This window comes from Podarcis vaucheri (assembly GCF_965113315.1).
Source record: "Podarcis vaucheri genome assembly, chromosome: 15".
Taxonomy (NCBI): Eukaryota; Metazoa; Chordata; class Lepidosauria; order Squamata; family Lacertidae; genus Podarcis; species Podarcis vaucheri.
In genome coordinates, this window is record NC_138753.1 from 8,714,519 (window position 1) to 8,739,479 (window position 24,961).

General features: G+C 43.9%; 3 protein-coding genes and 1 long non-coding RNA gene across 9 annotated transcripts in view; 3 read left to right on the top strand and 1 right to left on the bottom strand.

Annotated features, from left to right (window-relative positions):
• The window catches only part of NF1 (neurofibromin 1), a 163,583-nt gene that overhangs the window by 69,397 nt on the left and 69,225 nt on the right, over positions 1 to 24,961 (bottom strand). The gene's annotated exons all lie outside the window — the stretch shown is intronic.
• EVI2A (ecotropic viral integration site 2A) overlaps positions 1 to 24,961 on the top strand; it is a 243,873-nt gene that overhangs the window by 19,666 nt on the left and 199,246 nt on the right. The gene's annotated exons all lie outside the window — the stretch shown is intronic.
• On the top strand, positions 1,600 to 4,491 carry OMG (oligodendrocyte myelin glycoprotein). 2 transcript variants are annotated; one of them, XM_082201292.1, is made up of 2 exons: positions 1,600 to 1,833; positions 2,667 to 4,491. In XM_082201292.1, exon 2 carries the CDS (start codon positions 2,673 to 2,675, stop codon positions 3,999 to 4,001), a length of 1,329 nt encoding a protein of 442 aa, XP_082057418.1. In that variant the 5' UTR covers positions 1,600 to 1,833; positions 2,667 to 2,672; the 3' UTR covers positions 4,002 to 4,491. The 2 variants fall into 2 exon arrangements, with proteins under 2 accessions (XP_082057418.1, XP_082057419.1); XM_082201293.1 differs by lacking the exon at positions 1,600 to 1,833 and adding an exon at positions 2,423 to 2,537.
• LOC309519764 lies at positions 9,084 to 13,800 on the top strand. Its single transcript, XR_014214009.1, has 2 exons — positions 9,084 to 9,450; positions 10,548 to 13,800. It is a non-coding gene; the product is annotated as an uncharacterized lncRNA (long non-coding RNA).

The window sequence follows — 24,961 nt, forward strand, 5'->3', positions numbered from 1 at the left end:
AAAGGTCTGACCCACCCGAACTCTTCTTATATTCCTAGTCTAGTCTCCAGACAGAACTGCGGAAAAGACTATTCAACCATTGTAAGGAATAGTGCCAACTCAAAATAGACAAAAATGTGGGGGACTTTGAAAAGACTGGTGAAGGACAAGGTGTTACAGAGGGATGGGGTCTTTTCAAAGCTGCTCTTGGAATTAGTTGGTTATAAAAAAAGACATAGTAAGAAAAAAAAGTTTCAGAGTTTTATTTTTCAGCACACGCTGTTACCTTTTTATTAGTCACGTGCACCACTAATTCTCAGTGTGGCTATATTCTATTGCAGCTGGCAAGTCATTAAAACCGATTGCAGCGCTGAGAATAACGGGCTTTACTCGGTAGTTGCTTAAATCAGACAGGCAATTTCGGCACAGGGTCTCTCTGTTAGCGTTTGGGTCAATGGGGGTTAATCTGTTAGATGGGTGAAGATGACACGAAGATGTCAACCCAGTGTGCAGCAGCTGTGAAAATGGCAAATTCCATGCTAGAGCTTGTTAGGAAAGGAACTGAAAATAAAACCACCAATATCATAATGACATTATACAAATCTATGGAGTATCGTGCAGAGTTTTCGCAGCCTCAAAAATAATGCTGTAGAGTTGGGAAAGGTTCAGAAAAGGGCAGCCCAAATGACCGAGGGGGTGAAGCAGCTCACCTATGAGGAAAGGCTAAAACATCTGGAGTGTTTGGGTTTCGAGAAAAGGTGAGTAAGAGGTGACATTGGTATGTATAAAATGATGCATGGAATGGAGCAAGTGGATAGAGAAAAGTTTCTTTCCCCCCTCTCTCATAACACTGCAACTCCAGGTCATCCAACAAAGCTGAATGTAGGAAGACTCAGGACAGACAAAATAAAATAATGAGCTGGAATTCGCTCCCACACAAAGGCAGCGATGGCCAACTAACTGGAAGGCTTTAAAAGAGGATTAGACAAATTCATGGAGACTATCAATGGCTACTATCTGTGATGGCTGTATTTTCCCTCCACTGATGAAGGCAGCCTGCTTCTGAATACCAGTTGCTGGAAACCACAGGAAAGGAAGGTTGTGTTGTGCCTCAGGTCCCATTTGCAGGCTTCCCGCGGAGGCATCTGCTTGGCCTCTGCGAGAACAGGATGCTGGACTCAATGGGCCAGTGGTCTGATCCAGCAGGGCTCTCCTTACGCTCTTAGACATGGGTCAACAGAAGAAGTGCCTCACCCTAAAGCAGGGGGCTGGACTAGGTGATATTTGGCTTTCCCTGAAGTGCTACGAAACCAATTATATTTAATACCACCCTCCCCCGCACAGAGATATTTCAAGAGCTGCAGCATTTAAGGCACACAGAGAATCCCAGCAAGACAAAAGCTGGTTAAAAGTAAAAGCAGGGAGCAGCCGGGAACAGTCAAACGCTGAAGCAAGCTTATGACTAGCACAAATACCAAAAATCGAGACTGGATGCTATTTGCACAGTTAAAGTATGCATGTCGTATCCTAATGCACTGAGACACATCCCAGGGGGAGGGCGGAGGGAAGGAACATGTGGAGAGAAGTTTGGAAACTTGGGCTTTTGCTTTTTTTTTTTTGTTGAGTATGCAACCCCTTGCAATAAATTTGAGTCAGCACCAAAACGACAGCTCTGCAGTCCTCCGATGGAGCACTGATCAGGTGGTTGCAGAGCCCCTGGAAACGGCAGTACGATGCAGCTGAGGAGGCAAAGCACAACCCACAGACAAACTGTGGCTACCCTGGAGAGTGAACCGACCTTTGCATTTCGGTCTTTCAGGGAAACGATGCACTGATACTGCAGCAGGGACTAAGGTAAGTTTGCTTCTTTTGCTCTTTCTTCCTCTCATTTGCTTTTAAGGCCAAATGCTGCCACATTGTACGTGTGTGTGTGTGAAAGAGAGAGAATATATATTACCATATAGTATAACTCGGCAGCTTCTTAGACTAGCTGTCTACTGCAGTGACAGCTACAGAATCTCATCCTAACATTAAACCTCGGTTTGAAAATGGACACCTTGCCAAGCTTGGGAAAAATTAGATTAATATTATGGCAAAGGAGGGGGGAAACACAATTAGTAGTCTGAGTTTAAGCTTGCACGGTTCCGAATGCATGTCTGAATTGAAAATGCCATTTGATCAAATTATCTTATTTACAGCAGATAACAACTGATGTATAGCTGCAGGGATTTTAAGACTATTCTGTAGCCAGTGATGCTGTCCCTGCTTTATAAAATAATCCATTGTAAAATAAAGAAGGGAGAAAACCCCATAGATAAACATGAAATTCAAAGGGCTGAAAACAGAAAGCAGACATTGTATAACATTTGGAAGAGACTAGCAGTTTAGGAAGAATGCTACCATTGGGAGCTGGAGGCGGATGGGGGGGGGAGAGAAAAAGGAGGGAGATGGAAATAGATGAGCCTCTTTCTGCCAGACAGCAAGACAGTAGGATGAAGAGATCCTTTGTAAATAGCTGTGTTTTTTACACCAACGAGGTCTATGCCACAGCGATGTAGGTATGCGTGGTCTTTTTCTTGAAATGCAACTGGAAAGGAACCAGTGTTTTAAAAAATAAACACCACCTTCTGAATTGTATTCATAGTCTGTGCAATAAACTGGCTATTTTGGCATGTATTTGTTTCCAGGCAACAATGGAGAACCGGGTCTTGAAGGCATCGCCCTGCGTCCTGGCGCTTCTCTTCTTCATACCAGCTGTCCAGGGTATCTGCCCTTTGGCGTGCTTGTGCTCAGGAAATGACAGAAACGTGGACTGCTCCAGCAGAAACCTGACCACGCTGCCACATGGACTTCAGGACAACATTACCTATTTAAACCTGTCTTATAACCACTTTGCTGACCTCAACCACCAGCTCACTCGGTTTGCCAATCTGAGGACCCTGGACATTTCCCACAATTGGCTCCAGAGCCTCCCGGCTTATCTGCCCAGGTCGCTGTGGGAAATATATGCTGCACACAACAACATCAAGGTCCTTCAGAAGCTGGACACAGCTTACCAGTGGAACCTTAAAGTCCTCGACGTGTCTGGGAATATGGTGGAAAGGGCTGTTCTGATTAACAACACCATGATCAGCCTCAAGTCCCTCAACCTCAGTAGCAACAAACTGTGGACGGTGCCCACCAATATTCCTTACAACACCGAGACAGTGGATCTATCCAACAACTTCTTGACACAGATACTCCCCGGCACACTGGCGAGGCTGGCACATCTTTCCGAACTTTACCTACACAACAACAAGTTTGCTTATATTCCTGACGAGGCTTTCGACCAGCTTGCTCAGCTGCAGCTCGTCACGCTTTACAACAACCCCTGGTCGTGCGAGGATAACAAGCAGGACCTCTCCTATTTGCAGAAATGGATAGGAGAGACAAGGGCTACCGTCGTAGGGTCGCCATGCTCAGATGAGGCCACCACCCCTTGGAAGGTTGCCACGCCATTCTCGACAGCTGCAGAGAGCCACCTCCTTGTTAAAGCAATGAAGGCGGCGGACGCAGCTGGGTCTCCAGTGGCAACGGAGCAAACCGGACAAGTGCACCAACAATTTAGAATGAAGGATGTTGGCCTGAGCGCCACCACTGGCCAAACCATCACCTTCACAAGCACGGACAGGCCACTGGTCCTCTACCCGGAAGACCTGAGCACAGAGAAACACAGCTCTTACGAAGCAGCTGCAGCCACAAACGGCATCTACATGCAAGAGACAACCTCTGTGAATTCAAGCACAGTGGGCTTGGTAGGACCGTCCACCACTCCCATGACCTTAAGCATCACCAGTGGGATGCCTACAAACTACTCAAAGAGACCACAGAGCACAGCTGTTACTGTAAAGAGAGAGGAGACGACCACAAAAATCAACCCTCGCGCACCCTCCAAGGCAAATATTCCCAAGGGGGGGTTGGCCTTCGTTGTAATGCTTACCACAGTGGCCCTGCAGTCTGGCTATGGATTTGTGCTTAAGTGAATGAATTGCTTCATTTATCCCATATTAATAAAATGGTCAAAGGGGGGGAAACGCTCATGTCCCGCAACGATTCAAATGCCAAGAAGAAATGCCCGTTTAGATTCTGAAATACGACCGTAAACGAGAAGACTGCACAAAATTATGTCTTGATAACCAAGCTGCTACTTACTTTAACTATGTCTTACTGAAATTAAACAGAGGAAGCCTAATTCTATCAAATATAATCGTTTTTTATGAAATGTGCTTATTTTGTATTTACATTTTTAATTTTCTTCACACAAAAAATATGAAAAATGTCAGTATTTTATGTATTGATTATGAATAGTTTTATCATTAAACATCTGGAAAAGAAAAAAAAAAAACATGAAAGGCCTATATTATATATGTATTGTCTTGCTTGACTTGCCGGAAAGTCTTGTAATATAACAGTGCTGGTCCTTTATAAATGGTGACATGCAAAAGGGAGGAAATAAAGTCATCTAAAACTTAACTGTTTCTTATTTTGAGGCACATGGCTGGTGCATCCATGCATAGGCATGTGCAAAAGTTAAACTAATGTAATGATATAACAGAATCATTTTAATATCTACAACAGTGTGTGCATTGGAACACTTGGGCTGCAATCTGAGTTCTGGTTGCCTCACCTAAAAAAAGGATATTGTTGAGTTGGAAAATGTTCAGTAAAGGGCAACCACAGTTATCAAGGGGATGGAATGGCTCTCCTATGACAAAAGGTTGCAGCTTTGGGACTTTTTAGTTTAAGGGACAAAGCGAGTAAGAAGGGACATAAGTGATTATGGGATGGAGAAACTGGAGAGAGAGAAGTTTTTCTCCCTCTCTCATAAAGTGAGACATTGGGGCCACCCACTGAAGCCAAATGCTAGGAGATTAAGGCAGATAAAAGAAAGTACAGTCTCACAGAAGGCAACTTGGGTGGCTTTAAAAGATAACTGGATTAATATGGAGAAGGCTATTGATGGCTACTAGCCATGATGCCTATGCTTTGCCTCTGCAGCTGGAGGCAGCGATGCTGCTGAATCCTAGCTGCTGGAAACCACAGGAGGGGAGAGGACTCCTTTGCTTGGGTGCTGCTTGCAGGTTTCCCACAGGCATCTAGCTGGCCACTGTGAGAACAGGATGCTAGACCAGTTAGGCACTTGGCCTTATGCAGCAAGCTCTTGTTATTTTTTTAACCCCATCAACCAGGTAATAAGCCTCACTGAACTCAACAGGATCTATTTTTGAGTAGACATGGTTAGGATTGCACTGTTGGCTAGGCTTACCACTCACTGCAGCTGGTTGCCTTAATTCACATTCTCTTCCCAAGAGACAGTGGCAAGACCAGTAGAGGCGACAGGAAGCTGCATTGCTCAAGGCAGATGAAACAATCAACTGTGGCTAAAACCAAACCAGTGTTCTGCAAACCCCTTTCACATCACGACTTTACGCCATGGTTTGCAGTCAATGCATAGCCATGGTTTAAAGTGTCATAACCTAGCACAGCCAAAGTTAAGGAAAACAAACCGTGGTTAGGCATGAATGCATGTATGCAGCCTTAGCCTCCAGTTCTCTAGAAACTAACAGGAAGGTTGGTTTAGTTCAGGGATAGCCCTTTTGTATCATTAGGGGGCAATTCAGATGGGGCACACAATACATCACAACACAAGAGTTCATAGTGAAAAATCTGGCCATTTCTTCAGAACAAAAAAATATGGGTGGCCATATCTTTTAATCTGGTGTGCACAGGTCCCTAATCTCCCATAGAGCTCCAGAGAGGCTGCTCCTCTATCCCCATCTGTTTGGCCAGCACTTTTACAAAGAGTTGTTTGTAGACAGAAGACCAACACCTGCAGGTTGGAACTGGATAAGGCAGGCTGGGACAGCTTGATCCCAATCCCGTTACAACATGCAGCTTGAACACAGGAAGCTGCCTTCTACTGAGCAAGACCACTGGTCCATCTAGCCCAGTAAGGGAATACAGTGGTACCTCAGGTTAAGTACTTAATTCGTTCCGGAGGTCCGTTCTTAACCTGAAACTGTTCTTAAACTGAAGCACCACTTTAGCTAATGGGGCCTCCTGCTGCTGCTGCGCCGCTGGAGCACAATTTTTGTTCTCATTCTGAAGCAAAGTTCTTAACCCAAGGTAATATTTTTGGGTGAGCGGAGTCTGTAATCTGAAGCGTATGTAACCTGAAGCATATGTAACCCGAGGTACCACTGCACACTGACTGGCAGTAGGTCTGCAGGGTTTCAAACAGGAAGAGTCTCCTAGCACTGCCCGGAGATGCCATTGGGGGTTGAACCTTTGACCGTCTGTGTGCAAAGAAATTGCCCTGAGCTACAGCCCTTCCATGCACAGGGCGCAAGTCTTGTCTGAGTAACCTTCAGTTTGTATCCAGAAATGACAGAATGTTTGATGAGGATAATGCGATCCTAAGAACCCACAAAGATTGGGGGGGGAGGCAGCATCCCCATGCAGCTCAGAGGTAGGACACCTGCTTTGCATGTAAAAGGTCCAAAATTCAACCCCCACTATCTCTAGCTTTAAAAAGGGATCAAGCTGCAGGGCGCGGGAAAGAGACTGCTCTGTAGCTGCAGCTGCCAGTCAGAGTAGAAAATGCTGGGCTAGGTGGACAAATAATCAGACAGCTTTCTGCACTGTCCAACATGGAGCTTTCACTAGAAGCGATCAGGAAACTCCATCAAAAAGCCAATTATCTGAACGGATGTACTGACGACAGCCATGCAGAAGCCTGGTTTCCCTGGAAATGAGAGCTATGGGCAAAGTATCTGCTTTGTAGGAACTGGGTGCACACAAAAAGCAGGAATAGGCGGTGGCTGAATGATTAAGCTGACCTAAAGCAGCAGGAGCAGCATATTCTAGTTAGTTGGTTTTTGGGGGGGAGGAAAGGTTGGGTACTAATCCAAAAGAGAGACCAGTAAATTCATGCCTTTAGTTACCTCAGTAATAAAAGTCAGAGGCTGTCTAGGCTTGGAGGAGTGAACTCTGGAAATAAACCCAGGCCAGTGTCCTTGTGAGAGGCTGCGGAAAACCACGACTCTGTTTGGAATGCAAATATTCCTTCGCGAGATGCTAAGGTAGAGAGGGGCAGAACTGGCAGCGAAAGCCTGACACGTGCCAGATCCTTGCTTTGCAGCTCCCACAACAGGTTACATATTGCAGCAGCCATTTCCATGGTTACCAGAAGCAGAGGATTCAGAAAGGGAGACCAGTTCTACATTATTATTTTTAAAAAACCCCAAACCACAGAGTTGTTTTCCCCCACCGTGGTTCAAGGAAATCAGAACCGAAAAACAAAGCGAGAACTAGGATTAATATGCTCATCTCATAACTGAAGAAAAGGTGAAGTGGCAGTATCCCAGAGGTGCTAAAAATGGGCCTATTACTCACCTACGCTACTCTAGGGCCAAATGCACCAGTGCATTCAGACAGCTTCCTCATAGCTGGTTTCGAGAGAGATGGGAGGGTGAATTCCCAGACACACAGAAGAGGCAGAACCTGCTATGCTAGCAGTTAACCCTGCCTGACCAGGGGCCCTCCATCTCAGCCAAATGTGCGTTGTCGCTTTTAATTATTGCTTGCATTTCTGCCCTGCATTCTCAGCCTAACAGGGCTCCCAAAGCGGATGGGAGGATGCTGGAAGTGGTATAATAATAATAGGAGATGGGGCAAGTGCTTTGGCCTCTCAGCCCCATTAGGTGTGGAGAAAGTAGAGAGAGAGAAATCTTGCCAATCGATCCATTCAAAGATTGCCAGCAGATCCCTAGCTTCTTCCCACCTCTGCCTTCAAACACAGCAACCTTGCCCTGTGGCAAAGCATCTCAGGTGAAGACTGGTCATGGTGATCTCAAGGAAGCTCAGCTTCCATTGCTAATCTTCTCACTGAGGGTATCTGACAAGCTTCTTAGCAAAGGCAGGTTTCTCCAGGATACACCCTGAAAGCCACTTGCTTACCCTTCTCATCTCACGCATGCCACCCAATTTCTGATGGATGCGATTTCTGATTAAAACAGTGCTGCTCGGTGATCCATCTTTCTACATAAGATGTGCAAGAAACACGGAATGTGCTTATAGCCTTTTGCTGCTTTAGTTTGAGGTCTCCGGGCGGCCAAATGCCTCAGCCATCAAAGCATCGTGCAGCACCCAGGTGTAGTTCTTCTTTTGGAGCATCCGGAAGCCTGCAAGCTTAGCTGCCCCAGAGGCTTGTTCATAGCCATACTACTGGGTTTTGAGATTTCACCAGGCCCTACCCACAGTAAAAAGGCAGGTGCACAAAATATTCACAGCCTAAGACACAGCATGCCTTTCTGAATGACAAACCAGCTTATCTTCACATCATCATGCTTGAAACATATGTTGTAGATATTTTTCCACATTTATTATGTTATTTTTGTGATATACATATGACATGAGAAAACTTGGTACAGTGGTACCTCGGGTTAAGAACTTAATTCGTTCTGGAGGTCCATTCTTAACCTGAAACTGTTCTTAACCTGAGGTACCACTCCTGCTGCCGTCGCGCGATTTCTGTTCTCATCCTGAAGCAAAGTTCTTAACCCAAGGTACTATTTCTGGGTTAGCGGAGTCGGTAACCTGAAGCGTCTGTAACCCGAGGTACCACTGAATACTTATTTCTATAAGATTATTATTGTTTATAAAACCCAATTATAATAATAAAAGGTATAAGGCAAATGGAGCCGTCAACAGGTTAATGAAATGCCGGTGGCTTTAAACTGATTTGATTAAATCTGTAAATTTACATTAGAGCAAAACATTGCTTTTTGCAATATAAAATCACACACTGTTTTGAGATGATGCATCCACCTGCCACTACCTTAGATGTGCTATTTTCCTCCTACATATGGGGGAATGCTGATTTTATTAGCATTTCTACTGAAATGAGTTAAGAGTCTTTAAAAAAGTATTCTGATCGATTGGGGCAACTTTCTATAGTTTTACTCAAAAGGTGGTTAGCAGAATAGATTGTTTTTATTGATGCATTTATTTTCTTACATTTATATCCCTCCTTTCTTCCAAGAAGCTCATCAGACTAAGGTCTGCTAAAGTTCAACAAGGTGCCTTCAGACCATACCTATCTAGACAATTGATCAAGAAAACACTGCAGCTCTAGATTTCAAAATATACTGCTGCAAACATTCAAGGTTCAAAATGCTTTCAGCATTTCTATTATGCTTCCTGAATGCTCCATGAAGTCTATTTTTATTAAAAACAATATTTAGTTTGGATTATGCTTTGCAAACAAGGAAACGAACCTTTTGTTAGCTGCATGGTTACATCATTCTTAAGCTCAACATAAATTGCAGTCCCCAATATTCCTGCCCAGCTGTTTCTAAGACTGAGAGGTGGATAAGCCAAGGAGGGGCATTTGATCTCCCAGGACGAGGATCCGAAGGGGAAAAGAGAGAGGTATGGAATTTGACACTGTGATATAATTGCCTCATTTTGAACATGATAGTACCTGCTCCTTTGATTTATTTATTTTTTGTCTGCTTTCCAACTTTCTTCCAAGGGCACAATAATCACAACACTGGGACTGGTGCAGTAGATCAGTGGTTCCCAAAGTTTATTCTCCACAGACCACTTGAACATTGTTGAGGGTCCTGGTGGACCACTTAATTTTTTTACTTGTTATCTGCCTGATGTTGCAACTGTAATAATATTTGGGGTGAGATTTTGATTTATTGCATAGTGCCCAGAAATAATGAATGCTTCTGCATCTCCTTTTTTATTTTAACAACTGAGTGAGTCTATAATAAAAGCTGAAATTCTGAAGAATCTAAATTCTAAAGAATCCAAAAAGTCACTGAAGGAACTGGAGGGCCTTCTCAGTAGTGGCGCCCACCCTGTGGAACACCCTCCCATCAGATGTCAAGTAGATAAACAGCTATACAGCATTCAGAATAAATCTGAAGGCAGTCCAGTATAGGCAATTTTTTAATGTTTGATGTTTTACTGTGTTTTTATATTTTGTTGAAAGCCAGCCAGAATGGGGCTGGGGTATAACAACAAACAACAGCAACAACAACAACAATAGGGACTTGTGAGACTCCCTCTTCTAATTATGTAGTTCTTTGGCTCTCATTCTAAGTTGGGGGCCCAGGAAATAAAGCATACTTAGAGGAAAGCAGGGGCTGGGCTTGGGTCAAAAACTTCAATAAAGTGTACTAAAAGACAGCATCAAAAACAACAAGATTTGGCCCACTTAGATCTCGTTTTTTTCTTATGATGTTGTGTGGCATGCAAAACAATGAATCTCTGCTTTGATATCGCTATATCCAAGGGCCAATTTACATCACTTTTTTAAAAGTCACATAGGATAGACATCTCAGTGGTAAAGGTGCACCACATGCTTGGCAAAGTCCAAAAACAAGATCTCATGAGCCCTGAAGGTGACTTTGTGAAGGAGGCACAGTTGGATGGCTTAGTTTGAGCAGCCAGCAAGCCATTTACAAAGACAACTGTGAGTTATATATTTATTGTATTGTATTGTTCTTCTCTACCAGAACCCCAGGTGCAGGATGCAGTTCGGTCCACACTCCATCTTTATCCTAATGCTCAGTGGGCTTCACTTCATTAACTGTGAGCCAATGGCAAAAGACTCACCCACTACCTTCCAAAGCCCCACCAGCACATCCAGTCCTGGCTCAGCCAACACCCCCTCTACCCCTTCTACTCCTGGCCCAGTCAGCAACATGGCCACATCACCAGCCAACACCACCAGCACGTCCACTAAAGGCCTAACCAGCAATGCCACTATGTCGCCAGCTAACAATGCTATCGCTTCTACTCCTGCCCAAGCCACCAACACAGCCAAAGTCACTCAAGGTCAAACCAACGCCACTTCATCTTCTCCTAGCCAAGCTACCAACGCAGTCAAAGTCACTCAAGGTCAAACCAACACCACCTCATCTTCTTCTGGTCAAGCCACCAACGCAGCCAAAGTCACAAAAGATCAAACCAACGCCACTTCATCTTCTCCTGGCCAAGCCACCAGCGCAGCCAAAGTCACAAAAGATCAAACCAACGCCATTTCATCTTCTCCTGGCCAAGCCACCAGCGCAGCCAAAGTCACAAAAGATCAAACCAACGCCACTTCATCTTCTCCTGGCCAAGCCACCAAGACCACAGCCAGCCAGGACAATGGCACTACAAGCGCTTCTCAAAAGAAAACAACCAATATTGCTGTATTCCCAACTTCTTCCTTTTTGGGATTTGCATTGCTTGCCGTTTCTGTACTCTGCCTGTAAGGAAGTATTTCTCTGTTGTACACTGCCATCCTTGGAGGGGAAAAAGGCTTTCCTCTTGCCACTGTTAACTGGTCTGCAAGTCAGTTCTTTGAGACGTTTCACCTCCTATTTGAAATATTCTACAAATACCCCAATCTTTCACTGAAAGATCGAGCAAATCCAACACTGAAGCTAGAGGATTGTGAGACTGAGGTGGGGACAGGGCAGCTTTTATCTAACCATGGCACATATTCATAAACTATGTAAGCTCTGGGGAGGCTGGAATTACAATTGATTTACATTGTTGGATATGTGAACAACAGCTCACTTGCAGCCATGGGTTTTCAATGGTCCAGACCACAATTCCTAGCTTTGCTCCCCAAATTGAGGATCATGATCGGTTTCATTCAAAGCAAACCATGATTGTGATGTCAAGGTTTGTTCTTTACTTTCAAGTCATGGTTTTGAGCAATCCCGGTTTTGGCTATTATGCTAGGTCAAGGATCGTAGCTTTTCTCCCACATGCTAAAAGTGGTTGAGATGCTTTTAACTATGACATGCAATCAAGGCCAATGTGAGCAAATAATTGTGAGCAAATAGTGAGCTGTGAGTAAATACACTCTGCTCCTAGCAAAAGAGCTAGTGCTTTCCAAACACTCCCTTCAATCCTCCTTAATTTTGTGATGGAGCAACAGGAGGCAAGAACTAAACTGGGTTCCCTTCTATCTATCTCTCAATTAGTGGTGCATGGGAGACTTGAGGTGCATCATTTGCTGTGTTGATTTGGGGGTCAATGGAAGTGGTCCCTGGGCCTCCTTCCCTTGGCACACTTGAAGCCTACTGCACATCTATGCAATCTGCCTCCCTACACTTTTGCTTTACCCAACTAACCCTATGATCGGATCTAGAAGAGTCACTGCCAAGACAACCTTGTTCTATCTCTAGGCATGCCCAGCCAGCAGTTTCTTGCAACAGTTGCTTACAGCGCCCAACCAGAAGGAAGACAGTGAAGCATCCTATGGAAATGGACAGGTAGCTGTTCCCTCAGGATTCCACCAAATTTATTGACAAAAGCTATCATGAAGACTGTGACATCTCTGCTGGTCTCTGCAAATGGTCTGCAGCCCCTGCATGGACCATCCTGCATGGACCATGTGAAGGAAGAGGGAAGAGAACAAAATGTGTCTCAAAGACCCCACTGCATCAGGAACGTAGAGGGCAGCAATACAGAAACAGTCCTGCATGGATCAAAGGCCTCAATAAGTTCTCTTTTATTTTACTTCAGCAAATCAAGAACTTCCAAGACCTCAGGTTGGAAATTTAATGCATTTTGACAGCTTCTGTTGTTAGCTTGTTCTGTAGAGGGGTGTTTTGTCTGCTTGCCTTTTTTTTACAGTTTTATTAATTCTAAAAACACAGAAACATATTTACACAAAATACAAACATTAACAAACACAAATTATGATTCCCCAATTCTACCCAATTCATTTCTGATATACAAATTACCACTTTGTTATTTTGAGCATACTATGCAAAGCTTTAAGTTTAAGCATTTCCAACTGATCCCAATTTTTTTTAATCAATTTGGGTTTTGATTACACTTCAATTATTTAGCAAGGAACATTTTTGCAAGTGTACTTATATTTAAAACAGTCTCTACAATGTCCTACCATAAGCACAGAGAACCTGTGGCTCTCCAGTCCCCATCATCCCTAGTCAAGAGCAATGCCAGCTGAAGCTCATGGGAGTCTGACTATCTGGAGGGCCACAGAATCCCTCTCCTTGTTTTATAATGCTGTGTTTTATTAATCTGAATTAGGGGAGATTGGGGTGGCTGGGTATGAAGTGACAGCAACTAATTCAAAGCGCACCAGACATCAGAGGACATGTCAAACGCTATTCAGGAATCATAACAGTGGTGGACTAGAAAGTTAAAAAGAAGATTAACTCCAGAGAAAGGTGGAGCGAAGATCCAGACCTCCTTTTTGAATTAGGGGCACATATGTTATTTATTTATTAGCAATTAGATCAATGTGTTCTACTGGGGAATCAAGAGGGGATGAAGCCATGTGTAAGACAGATATAAAAGCAACCTGCCTAACGAAACGCTCCATTCAATGAAAGGGAAACAGCTGGTGGATCAGTCCCAAATGAATAACAAGAAAAGTCAACAGGGCTGGCATTCCTCACTGTTGATCCCTGGAGAAAAGAGAGCAGACAAGCTGGGCATTAAGCATAAGGGACGTTCGTGGGGAAAGAGTAGGTGATGTGCAGAATTTAGCATATGCTTGTTTTGCTGCCACTGTGAAATGGAGGCTGTGCCACTCCCTTTTACAAGCAGCAGCTCAAGTTGCACCTGGCAGGTGTGGCAATTGATAGCGGTGAGATCTATAGGCAAGAGATGGGTAGGAGAATTTCTATGCTATAGCACTGCCTGTAATGCCTTTCTACATGTTTGTTTTAACTGGCAGAAACAACAAATATGCCGTGTCGGACTGTATTTGCTTGCATTAAACATGGCCAAAGTGGATTTGTTTTCTTCTGTCATTGACTTAAGCTTCCACATCCATGTAACCACAAGACAAACCACCTTTTGGGCTACGCTTCACAACTGATGACGTACAAAAAATTCTCTTGAGAAGAAACACCGGGCCTGTACTCTTGAAAGGAGAGCAGCGATCAAATCACTGACCCTTCCCTCCTTTCCTTGTACATTAGACATTGCTAAAACAGAATTTTCTCCCTTGCTAGAGACTAAAGTGATGCTCACACCAACCGCATTTAACTGTGAATGTTCAGTCTCTTCCATTGATAGATGTTATCCAGAAGTCCTACTTGATTCACGGGAAGGGCCCCAATATGGTGGATGTTTTGGACTACAATTCCCACCGGCCTCAGCCTGCACGACCAATGTTCAAGGATGATGGTAGTTATGGTCTAAAACAGGGGTCAGCAAACTTTTTCAGCAGGGGGCCGGTCCACTGTCCCTCAGACCTTGTGGGGGGCCGTACTATATTTTGGACAAAAAAATGAACGAATTCCTATGCCCCACAAATAACCCAGAGATGCATTTTAAATAAAAGGACACATTCTACTCATGTAAAAACACCGGGCGGGCCCCACAAATAACACAGAGGTGTATTTTAAACAAAAGGGTACATTCTATTCATGTAAAAACACGCTGATTCCCAGACCATCCACGGGTCGGATTTAGAAGGCGATTGGGCCGGATCTGGCCCCCGGGCCTTAGTTTGCCTACCCATGGTCTAAACTCTAAAACATCTGAAGGCACCAGGCTGGGCTATGCTGATTCCTCTGTGCTTGGTCCCCTTCAGTGGGAGGAGCTTCCCCCAAACCCCCAAGAACTGGATGGCCATCTGTTATGGATGCTTTAGTCCAAATTCCTGCATTGCAGGGGGTTGAACTACAGTAGATGGCCCATGGGGTCCCTTCCAACTCTACAATTCTATGACTCTAACTCGGTCTGATGGGGGGAAGACAGCAATTTATGTGTGAAAAACCAGAAAGGAATTAGGCTTATGAGGCAGGGGTAAGCGTTCACGCTAAATATGTACATTATTCCAGGCCACAGTGATATCCCCTTGTCGTAGCTTACAATGAGTGCTAGCTCTGGTCCATAAAACCCAACATTTCAAGTCATCATTTCAATAATATGCAAAACACCACAAGCTAATTGGCTGATTAGCACACACACAAAAAGTTTTCCTTGCCAAACACGGATCCAAATACCAGAGTACTTGACATGTAGAAATGGGAGGCGTGATTTAAAGCAGTGTTCCAGGAAAGCGTCCACCATGCTCAACTTTTAACTGAAGCCAATCCAAACCAGCAGACCAGAGCATGATAACATTATCTGGCCTGTAGATGGGAGGATGCAGGATCTGTGAGCAAGTTCCAGCGTTTCAACAATGGCAGGAAGTTCTCCAAAGCAGTGACCATAGCACCAATAAAACAAAACAAGGCTTCCGCCTACACCCCAAGTGAAAGTTGCACGTAGACCTTAAGAAAGAAAGCAGCCCCTCCCGGCTGAGGAAATTATACGCCCACAAGAACGGCTGAAAGGCAGAAATAGAACTTAATTGTTGCATGCAAAGCAGCGGCCTTACACCTCAAACACTTGCATGTGGAAGCCCTACTGTGGGAAGAGGGGTTGCGAGCGCATCTGTAGAGAGAGCTTTAAAACACTCCAGTTCCTTAATAATTTTGGGAATGTATCCCATGTAGTCAGGCAACCAAAAGCATGAGACTCTTAATCTCAGGGTTGTGGGTTCGAGCTCAACATTGGGCAAAAGATTTCTACATTGCAGGGGGTTGGACTAGATGACCCTCGTGGTCCGTTCCAGCTCTACAACTCTATGATCCTACTTTTATGTTCTGGAGGGGCAGCTCAGGAGTTTCAAATGCATGCGTGAAAATTTAAAGAATGAATATGTGGAAGATTGTAAGCAAGTGCATTGTGTGCATACACATGCCCTAAAACATACAAACATACATACATATTTAAAATGCCCTAAAACATACATACATACATACATACATATTTAAAAAACCATCAGATATGTGTTTCACTTGTCAGAATCTATGCTGGGGGTCTATCTGTATCTTGCAGGGAAGAAGCTGTCCTCTGTTCAATTTTGAGGGGCAAGAATGAACAAGGGAAAGTTCACTTGCCAGCTCCTGAAGTTGTTCAAGGTCTGGATTTCATTGGCTGTCCAGGATGAACCCACAGGGTACTGGACAGCTATTGAACCCTGCTATTTCACTAACTATTCAAAGGCATTTAGTTGCTTTGCAGAGCTGCCAATGTACAGATCTCAAAAGATGCAATGCAGTATTTTAATCAATTCCAGCAAAAGCTTTATGAACTGTTGCTGCAAATAAACAAACAAAATAAAAAGAGAGATTTACTGAGGAGCTTGGGTGGCATAACAGAAGCAGCTAGCTGGAAGGCCTCTGAGGTTGAGAGTTGGAGAAGGAGGTTTCAGGGTGCTGCGATTTTAAAGTTAAGATCTTTATACCAACTGAAGAGAGGTGAGGTTTTAGGTGGGTGCGCCCTCTTGTGGCCATATCACACAACATAAAAAATGCAAGTACAGTAAGCACTTCAGAGATGCAGAAACACTTGTGGATGCTGTTCACCTAGGTTTAGATTTTCAGCACTGACGTTCTGGCTTGATAAATTCTCCCTCCCTCTTATTCTCCCTCCCCCCTATGCTGCTACTATTTGCAAAAGAGCTCTTTGAAAAACTAAACAATTTCCAAGATGAACCTTATGCACAAAGTTTGATAAAGGCCATACATATTTGTGTACATCCTACCTTTTTGGTCCCTGCCCCCTGCCATACTTAGTGAATTTCAAAAGCAGTACAAGAGCTTTATGTAAGGAGAGGATATTGGGGATATTGCTACCTGCTACCTGTAAGGAGAGGATACTGGGGATGTTGCTACCTGCCCTGCGTCTCCTGGATAGGTGGGAAACAGCACATGGTACCTAGATCATATACACTGAAACAACCACACTTTTGTTCAGAATACACAAAAACACTTGGGTAAGGTTACCTGAAAACAGAACATAGGAACCTGTCTTATACTGCATCAGACCCACTGGCCCATCTAACTCAGTACTGTCTACACTGATTGGCAGCAGCTCTCCAGGGTTTCAGGTAGGCAGTATCTCTCAGCCCTACCTGGCAATGGCAGTGTTTGAACCTGGGACCTTCTGCATGCAAACTCCAAAACTGAGCTACAGCCCTTCAGAACAAGCTGAAGCTACATCTGCTGGCAGCTCCACACATTCTGACTGCTTCAGGGAACATATAACGTGAGGAAATCACAAATAAGTGCACTTGCACCTTCCACCATCAGCACAGACAGGCCAGGTTTCTCGGATCAAGTTTCTGAGGTTCATGGACAGTGGTGTTTAAAGCTGTGCACAGAACATGCTTTGTGTGTTTGCTGCAGCAACCACTGTGTCACATTGCTCTCAATAAAAACCGTGCTTCCCCTTTCTGGACAGGTTTAGGTCCAGGAAACCTGGTAATGAATAGGAAAGGGACCAAAACCTATTCAGAGGAATCCCACCAACGTGGCAATAATTTGCTTCAGTTTTTGCAGATGCAAAACACCTACACCTGAGATTTACATGGAAAATTATCCCAGGTTCAGCATTCCTCAAATTATACCTGGGTTTAAATAGGTGGTAAGAAATGTCCAGTGGTACCTTGGAAACTAGCAAATGCACTGTGGCATAAGTTTTGTGGGTCAGAGACCACTTCATAAAGTACTTATCCTTAGGTGAGGAACTGATCAAGATCTACAGTGGTGCCTCACAAGACGAAAAGAATCCGTTCTGTGATTCTCTTCATCTAACGGTTTTTTCGTCTTGCGAAGCAAGCCCATTGACAGATTAGCGGATTAGCGCTATTAGCGGCTTTTAGCGGCTTATCTGCTGATTGGATCAGCTGATAAGCGGCTTAGCGGCTTAGAAAAGGGGGGGAGGGGAAAAAAACAGCAGGAACTCGCAAGACATTGTCGTCTTGCGAAGCAAGCCCATAGGAGATTCGTTTTGCGAAGCACCTCCAAAACGGAAAACTCTTTCGTCTAGCGAGTTTTCCGTCTTGCGAGGCATTCGTCTTGCGGGGCACCACTGTACGTTATTTGGAATGAGACAGGATGGCCTAACAAAATCCTGCCAAAACTTTTCACAGGACTCGTTCCAACCATCCATTCAAGCTGCAAAGATTGAATAAAAGGTATATACTTTCCTTTACGTTCTTTCTGGCCAATTCTGACCCTGTCTGCCTACAATTCATATATATAACAAGTTGTAGTTTAGGAAAAATAGATTTTGACCTACCAAACCACATCCACATTAATTCAGGACATTACTTAAGAAGGAGGGACCCACTGCTAAGGAAGGAGACAGAATGTTAAAATTGGGGCAGAAGTTTCCAAAAACTGGGGGAATGTAAAGAAAAATGGTAAGGCAGCAGGTATAAGAGTTGATCACACTTCTGAATACCTGCTAATCATAGTCGTATTTAAATGCAGCACCAGGTGTTTTAAAGAGCCTTCCCACACAGGTCTCCATTCAGAAGAATCACACCTCTATAAATCAGGCTGAGGCTCCTTGTGCACACATTAGTAGATACAATACACCTGTGCGGCAAGTAAATGTGGATAGCTCAGTTGGTTACAGCGTGGTGCTGGTAATGCCATGGTTGCAGGTTTGATCCCCACATGGGACAGCTGTACATTCCTGCATTGCAGGAAGTTGAACTAAATGATCCTCAGAGTCCCTTCCAACTCTACAATTCTATGTACCAGGAACCCAATTTGTACATGATGCTGAAACTCTTGGTTAACCCACAAGTTCCCACTCTTTTTTGTTGACTTAGTGCGGTTCTCTATCATGAAGGTCCAGAAACTGTTCTAGTCACTGACTTGTTATATGATCAGCAATGTGAACTGCTCAGAAACGGGTGTTAAGCTGCAGTTGCCTTTCAGAAGAAGATGAAACTAAAGGATTCTCTTGCAAGAAACAAAAATGAAAGAAGGTGGCATAGCATTGTACCACAGGCGGGTTTCACGACAAGTGTTCAACTGACTCAGAGGCAAGCGATACCATAGCTACTGGTGCTTTTGAAAAGAAAAAGAGAGAGATGCTTTCTCCTCTTAACAGTGAAGCCACAAAGCTCAAAACACATTTGTGTTTCAGACTATCTGTTCCACTCCAGGAAGGGATAGAATTACAGCACTATTGTGCCCTTTTAAGAAGAAAGTCATTCCAGAAAAAAAGTCACCTTCGGCAAGCGCACGTATCAGGAAATGAAGATGCACACAGTGTCGTTGCTACTGGCAAATGAAAATATTAACAATAATGTTGCTCTGTAACGACGCCTTTGAGAACATGAGAGCAGCCATGCTGGATCAGAGCAAGAAAACATCCAGCCCAGCATCCTATTTGCCATGTGAGCCAATCAGGCACAAATAATAATAATAATTTATTATTTATACCCCGCCCATCTGACTCAGTTTCCCCAGCCACTCTGGGCGGCTCCCAATCAAGTGTTAAAAACAGTACAGCGTTAAATATTAAAAACTTCCCGGAACAGGGCTGCCTTCAGATGTCTTTTAAAGATAGGATAGCTGCTTATTTCCTTCACATCTGGTGGGAGGGTGTTCCACAGGGCCGGTGCCACTACCAAGAAGGCCCTCTGTCTGGTTCCCTGTAACCTCACTTCTCACAATGAGGGAACCGCCAGAAGGCCCTCGGCGCTGGACCTCGGCGTCCGGGCTGAACGATGGGGGTGGAGACGCTCCTTCAGGTATACAGGACCGAGACCGTTTAGGGCTTTAAAGGTCAGCACCAACACTTTGAATTGTGCTCGGAAACGTACTGGGAGCCAATGCAGATCTCTCAGAGGCAATAGCTTCCCTCCAAGTGCTGGTCCCTAACAACATGGAGGCTTCTTTTAAATTATTTTAGTATGCTGCCTTTCCATAGTTAAAACCATGCTCAAGGCAGCTTACAATATATAAAAAAACGTAAACGCAGCAACAGTAGTCCAAAATAGTAAATAAGACACCAAAAAGCACATAAAACATAACATCTAAAATAAAAATACAAAATTACATCAGCAACAGCAATGACCCTGCCTTCAACAAAACTCTAAGCCAGTGTTTCCCAAACTTGGGTCTCCAGCAGTTTTTGGACTACAGTTCCCATCATCTCTGACCACTGGTTCCTGCTAGCTAGGGATGATGGGAGTTGTAGTCCAAAAAGAGCCAGAGGCCCAAGTTTGGGAAACCCTGCCCTAAACAATACCCCAGCCCAAGTCTGTCCAGCAACCTCAGTTTCTGCAGCTGGAGTCAGTCCAGCCCCCCCCCCCATGCCAGGTGGGAAAAGGCCTGCAAGGCAGGGAGCATGTCTTCTGGGACTTTTGTCTTTTCTGTGTTTTTATCTTTTTATATTTTCTGCCTTGATTCCCAGGAAAAGATGGGGTAGAAAGAAATATTATTATTACTATTATTGCCACCATGAGTAATAGTCACTGCTCCATAAGTGGCCTGCCCCATAAATTTGTCAAATCCACTTTTAAAGCCATCTGAGCCAGCGGCTGTCCATATCTTGTGGCAGTGAATTCCCTAAATCAGTTGTGCATTTTGTGCAAAGTCCTGACCATCCTAAATCTTCCGTCAACCAGGTTCACTGAATAAATCAGAGTTCTATAGCATTACGAGAGAGAGAGAGAGAAAACTTGCCTCTGTCCACTACACCTAAAAGCAACCCTGCTGGACCAGACCAAAGGCCTTTCTAGTCAAGGATCCTCTTTTTCACCATGGCCATTCAGGTGCCTGAATGGGAAAAGAACAAAATCGGGATGTGACAGCGATAGCTTTCTCTCGCCATGGTTCCCCAGTGACCAGAATTCACACGCATCCTGCGTCTAATCCCAGAGGTAACATATAGGCATCCTGAGTAGGAGCCATTGATGGCTTTATCCTTCCGTAAATTTTATAATTCGGGGGTTCCCAAACTGTGGCTCATGGACCACCACTGGCTGACAAGATACAATCAAGTGGTTTAGCGTGTGGCTTTAAACATACAATTAAAAACCATATAGCACAGCCCATTACAATTGTTATAACAGACAGAAAAATCAGTATGTGGTCTAGCAATTTTCAAGTGATCCATGGAGACCAAAGTTCGGGAGCCTTTGGTCTAATCTCCTTTTAAAGTTGTTTTAAATCAGGAGCTCTCAGAAAATATGGAGTCCTATGTGTGCATGTGGAGTGATGATCATGCTCCATTTTACTTAGCAAATGGCTTCCAAAGAAGGAGGTGGTACCACTGACAGAAGTGTGTCAGTTCCATCCTCTCCCCACTTCCAGGATGTGTCCAGAAAACTGTGTGAAAACCCAACTCCAATCAGGAGCATAATTTGGGTGCCCACTTGTATGTTTCAACCAGTAAAAGGAGAAGGGAAGGGGGCAAGTTGCCTTACCCCACGGATATTGCAAGCCAACATTAGTTTCTTAGTTTAGATGAGGCCACCATTTTGTGTTACGTAGACTGAAAAGAAATCCAACTTCCTCATGAGCTGCTTTCCGATTTGCAAGCATTTTTATAATGTGTGGGAAATATTCAAAAAATAGCACACACACACCTCCTTGCCGCGTGAAATGGTATAGTTCTCACTACCATCCCATTCCACTGCAGGTGTATACGCTGCCTCTGTAGCCCACCTGAGCCTAAGCTTAAAACTTTAAATAGACTTCCAAGCCATTGGAGAAGAACATAATAAAATTAGAATATCTTTAAATAGCTCCTTTTTCATGCTACATTCTGCAGTCAAAATTCTGCAGTCTTAATTTTCTGCCATCATAAAGCTACACTTTTTTTTAAGGAGACCAGGAATCCCAACAATCTTGCAAAGAATTCTTCCTGCGCTGTGTGTTGTCTGGCAGTCCTTTACACAGATATGAAATACAGTGGTACTTCGGGTTACAGATGCTTCAGGTTACAGACGCTTCAGCTTACAGACTCCGCTAACCCAGAAACAGTACCTCGGGTTAAGAACTTTGCTTCAGGATGAGAACAGAAATTGTGCTCTGGCGGCACGGCGGCAGCAGGAGGCCCCATTAGCTAAAGTGGTACCTCAGGTTAAGAACAGTTTCAGGTCAAGAACGGACCTCTGGAACGAATTAAGTTCTTAACCTGAGGTACCACTATATTCTCTTTCCTGCTCTCTTCTTTGAAAAAAAGCATAAAGCTGGAGGGAGAAGCCCACACCATGATTTCTAACTCCTCTTACTTCCTCCATCAAATTGCTGGGTGGAAAGTGTTTCATGTTTGCATCCGTTGCCTTGGAAAAAAAAGTGACATTTGCAAGCTACAGGAGCCAATCATTATGAGGCTTGTGGTTGCATAATCATCCTGAAATTATATTTAAATGGCAGAAATGAGCCGACACATCTACCGGCTGAACACAAGGGAGCTCCTCGGAGGCTTCTGTATTTTACTCTCATCCTAAGCGCCTGAAACTCGGAACAGGTACGGAACAAATGGTAAAATTAATTACAAATTTTAAAAGGGTGATTAACTGCCCCTAACTGCCTGATATGCTGATGCGTCAAACTAAGAGGAGATATTTTTATCTTGAAACATGTGTGCATACTGGAAGAAAACTAGCAACCCAACCTGCAAATTTCTTGTGTGATCTTGGAGCAGTTATGGCTTAAGTAACCTGTTAAGATTTGAATCACAGAGACTGCTGTAAAAGATGACATGTAGCATAGAACTAGTTCGCTCTTGCAGACTGCTAAATGCCTGTGTTAAATATATAAAATACAGTGGTACCTCGCAAGACGAATGCCTCGCAAGACGAAAAACACGCAAGACGAAAGAGTTTTCCGTTTTTTGAGTCGTTCCGCAAGACGAATTTCCCTATGGGCTTGCTTCGCAAGACGAAACGTCTTGCGAGTTCTTGCAAGTTTGTTTCCTTTTTCTTAAAGCCGCTAAGCCGTTAATAGCCGCTAAGCCGTTAATAGCCGCTAAGCGCCGCTAATAGCCGTGCTTCGCAAGACGGAAAAACCGCAAGACGAAGAGACTCACGGAACGGATTAATTTCGTCTTGCGAGGCACCACTGTAAATACATTTAATTCCTGCCTTTGAGGTTAAACCTCTTATGGCAGATAACAGAAAAATAAAATGCATGTTTAAAATAAAAAAGAAGTCAGGGAGTAAAAATAACAAAATCTAAACTTGGAAAATAAAAAAAAACCCACATCCCTACCCCTTGTGGTTAATGTTCCTAGCCCTCATGATTAATGAGAAGGAGTGAAATCAAACAGTGAGTTTGTTGGCAGAGGGTGCCTGCCCTAGAGGGCTGATTCCAACACACTACAGATGATGCAAGGGATTTAGAATCACCACTGGAAAGTGTAGGAAGGTATACGATACCTTTATTGTCATTGTCCCATGCAGAACAATGAAATTGAAAAACTACATAAAACATTCAAAAACCCCTAAAAACTCTGAAACCCCATTTTAACATACACTATACTATAGAGACCCCTTATGCTGCGTTTAGAACCAGGATTGCATTTGCGTAGAAACTGTTTCTCAGGCGGCTAGTCCTGGCCTTTATAACCCTGGACCTTCTTCCAGAAGGCAGAAGCTGAAAGAGAACATTTCCGGGGTGCATACTATCCCGCGCTATCTCTGCCGCTTTCTTATGGCACCAGACAACATAGATTTGATCTAAGGTGGGAAGAGTGCACCCAATTATTCCCTCTGCAGTCTTTACAACCCTCTAGTACCTGTCCCAAGTTTTGATTGTTAAGTGTTAAGCAACGAAGGCCTGGGCTGGGGCTTTCAGTAATTACTGGAGGTGGCTCCCTCTCTGTAACGTTCTCAGATCCTCTCCTTAGCGGTCCCCACCTCCCTTTGCAATCTGTTACTGTCATTGTCCCTCCATCTTGAGAATATCAAGCCTCCTTCCATAACGACAAATAAACCAAATCATGACGGCGTAAAAAAAAGGAAACCTAAAGCCTGTTGAGAGCACCCAGCTTCAGGCAGAGAGATAGACCTGGAGCTGATGTATTTTTGTTCAGTTCTGCCCTTGGAATTTTTTTTTTTAATTGGCTGTTGTTTTTTTAACGGCAGCTGGTGTAGAATTTGGTTCTAAGAACAAGATCCTGGGCTGCATTCCTACACACATGAACCTGGCAGCAAGACCCGTTCAAGTCACTGGGGCTTATTTCTGAATAGACATGTATAGGATTGCACCGTTAAGCCTATAATCATAAACCGGGCTTCAGAACAATGCACAAATCCTCATTTCTGGCAAAGAAGAGAGAATGAGCTATGACTTGGAAAGCTCCCCCACCCCGCCCTTCCCATTTGAATCGCTTTTCTGCCGTTAATTCCACAAAGTGACCACAGGCAAGTCAAACTTGCTTCAGCCTCAGGCCCCGCCCTGGGGACAATGATACTGACCCTCCCTTACAGGATTGTTGTAAGGATTATCACAAGATCACGTGTGTGAAAAAACGTTGTAATCTTGGCTGTGGCTCCCTGGCTCTGGAATTCCTGCCCAGGAGAGTCCTGTCCATTCAGCCTTTTGGGTTGGCAATAAAATAAGCCCTTTTACCTCCCCGAAAGGGATTTGGCTCCATTTTAATAGTCTCCATGTTTAGTTTTGTATTGCACAATTCTAACTTAACTAATGTTCCTTGGGATGCCTTTAAGAGCTGGCTAACAGATGCAATTTTTTTTATAACTAATTAAATATAGAAATGCTCAGGTACAAGGCAGCCTCAATTGCCTCTGGAATATTTGACCCCAAGGCAGAATACCAATATTTTAATAAAACAATAAATTTCCAAAACCTCATGGGTTTTCAAAAAATATACAAACAAGGGGTACTGATTTTTACTCAGAGTAGACCCACTGAAAACAGTGGGACCAAGTGAGTCATTTTCATTACTTCCAATGGGTCTACTTTGAGTAAGACTATTACTTTCTTGATTTTGTTCATTTTAGTGTTTGGGATTGACCATGCTTTCATTCTCTGGTTGTGGATTCCTATGTAGCTAAATCCTCACCATCCTCATGACAAAAGTCAAGTCTTCTGGAAATGTGTGAATTGTTAACTAATGT

What these genes read in the sequence shown, in the direction of transcription:
- OMG (XM_082201292.1), top strand. Translation starts at nt 2,673, where the DNA reads ATGGAGAACCGGGTCTTGAAGGCATCGCCCTGCGTCCTGGCGCTTCTC.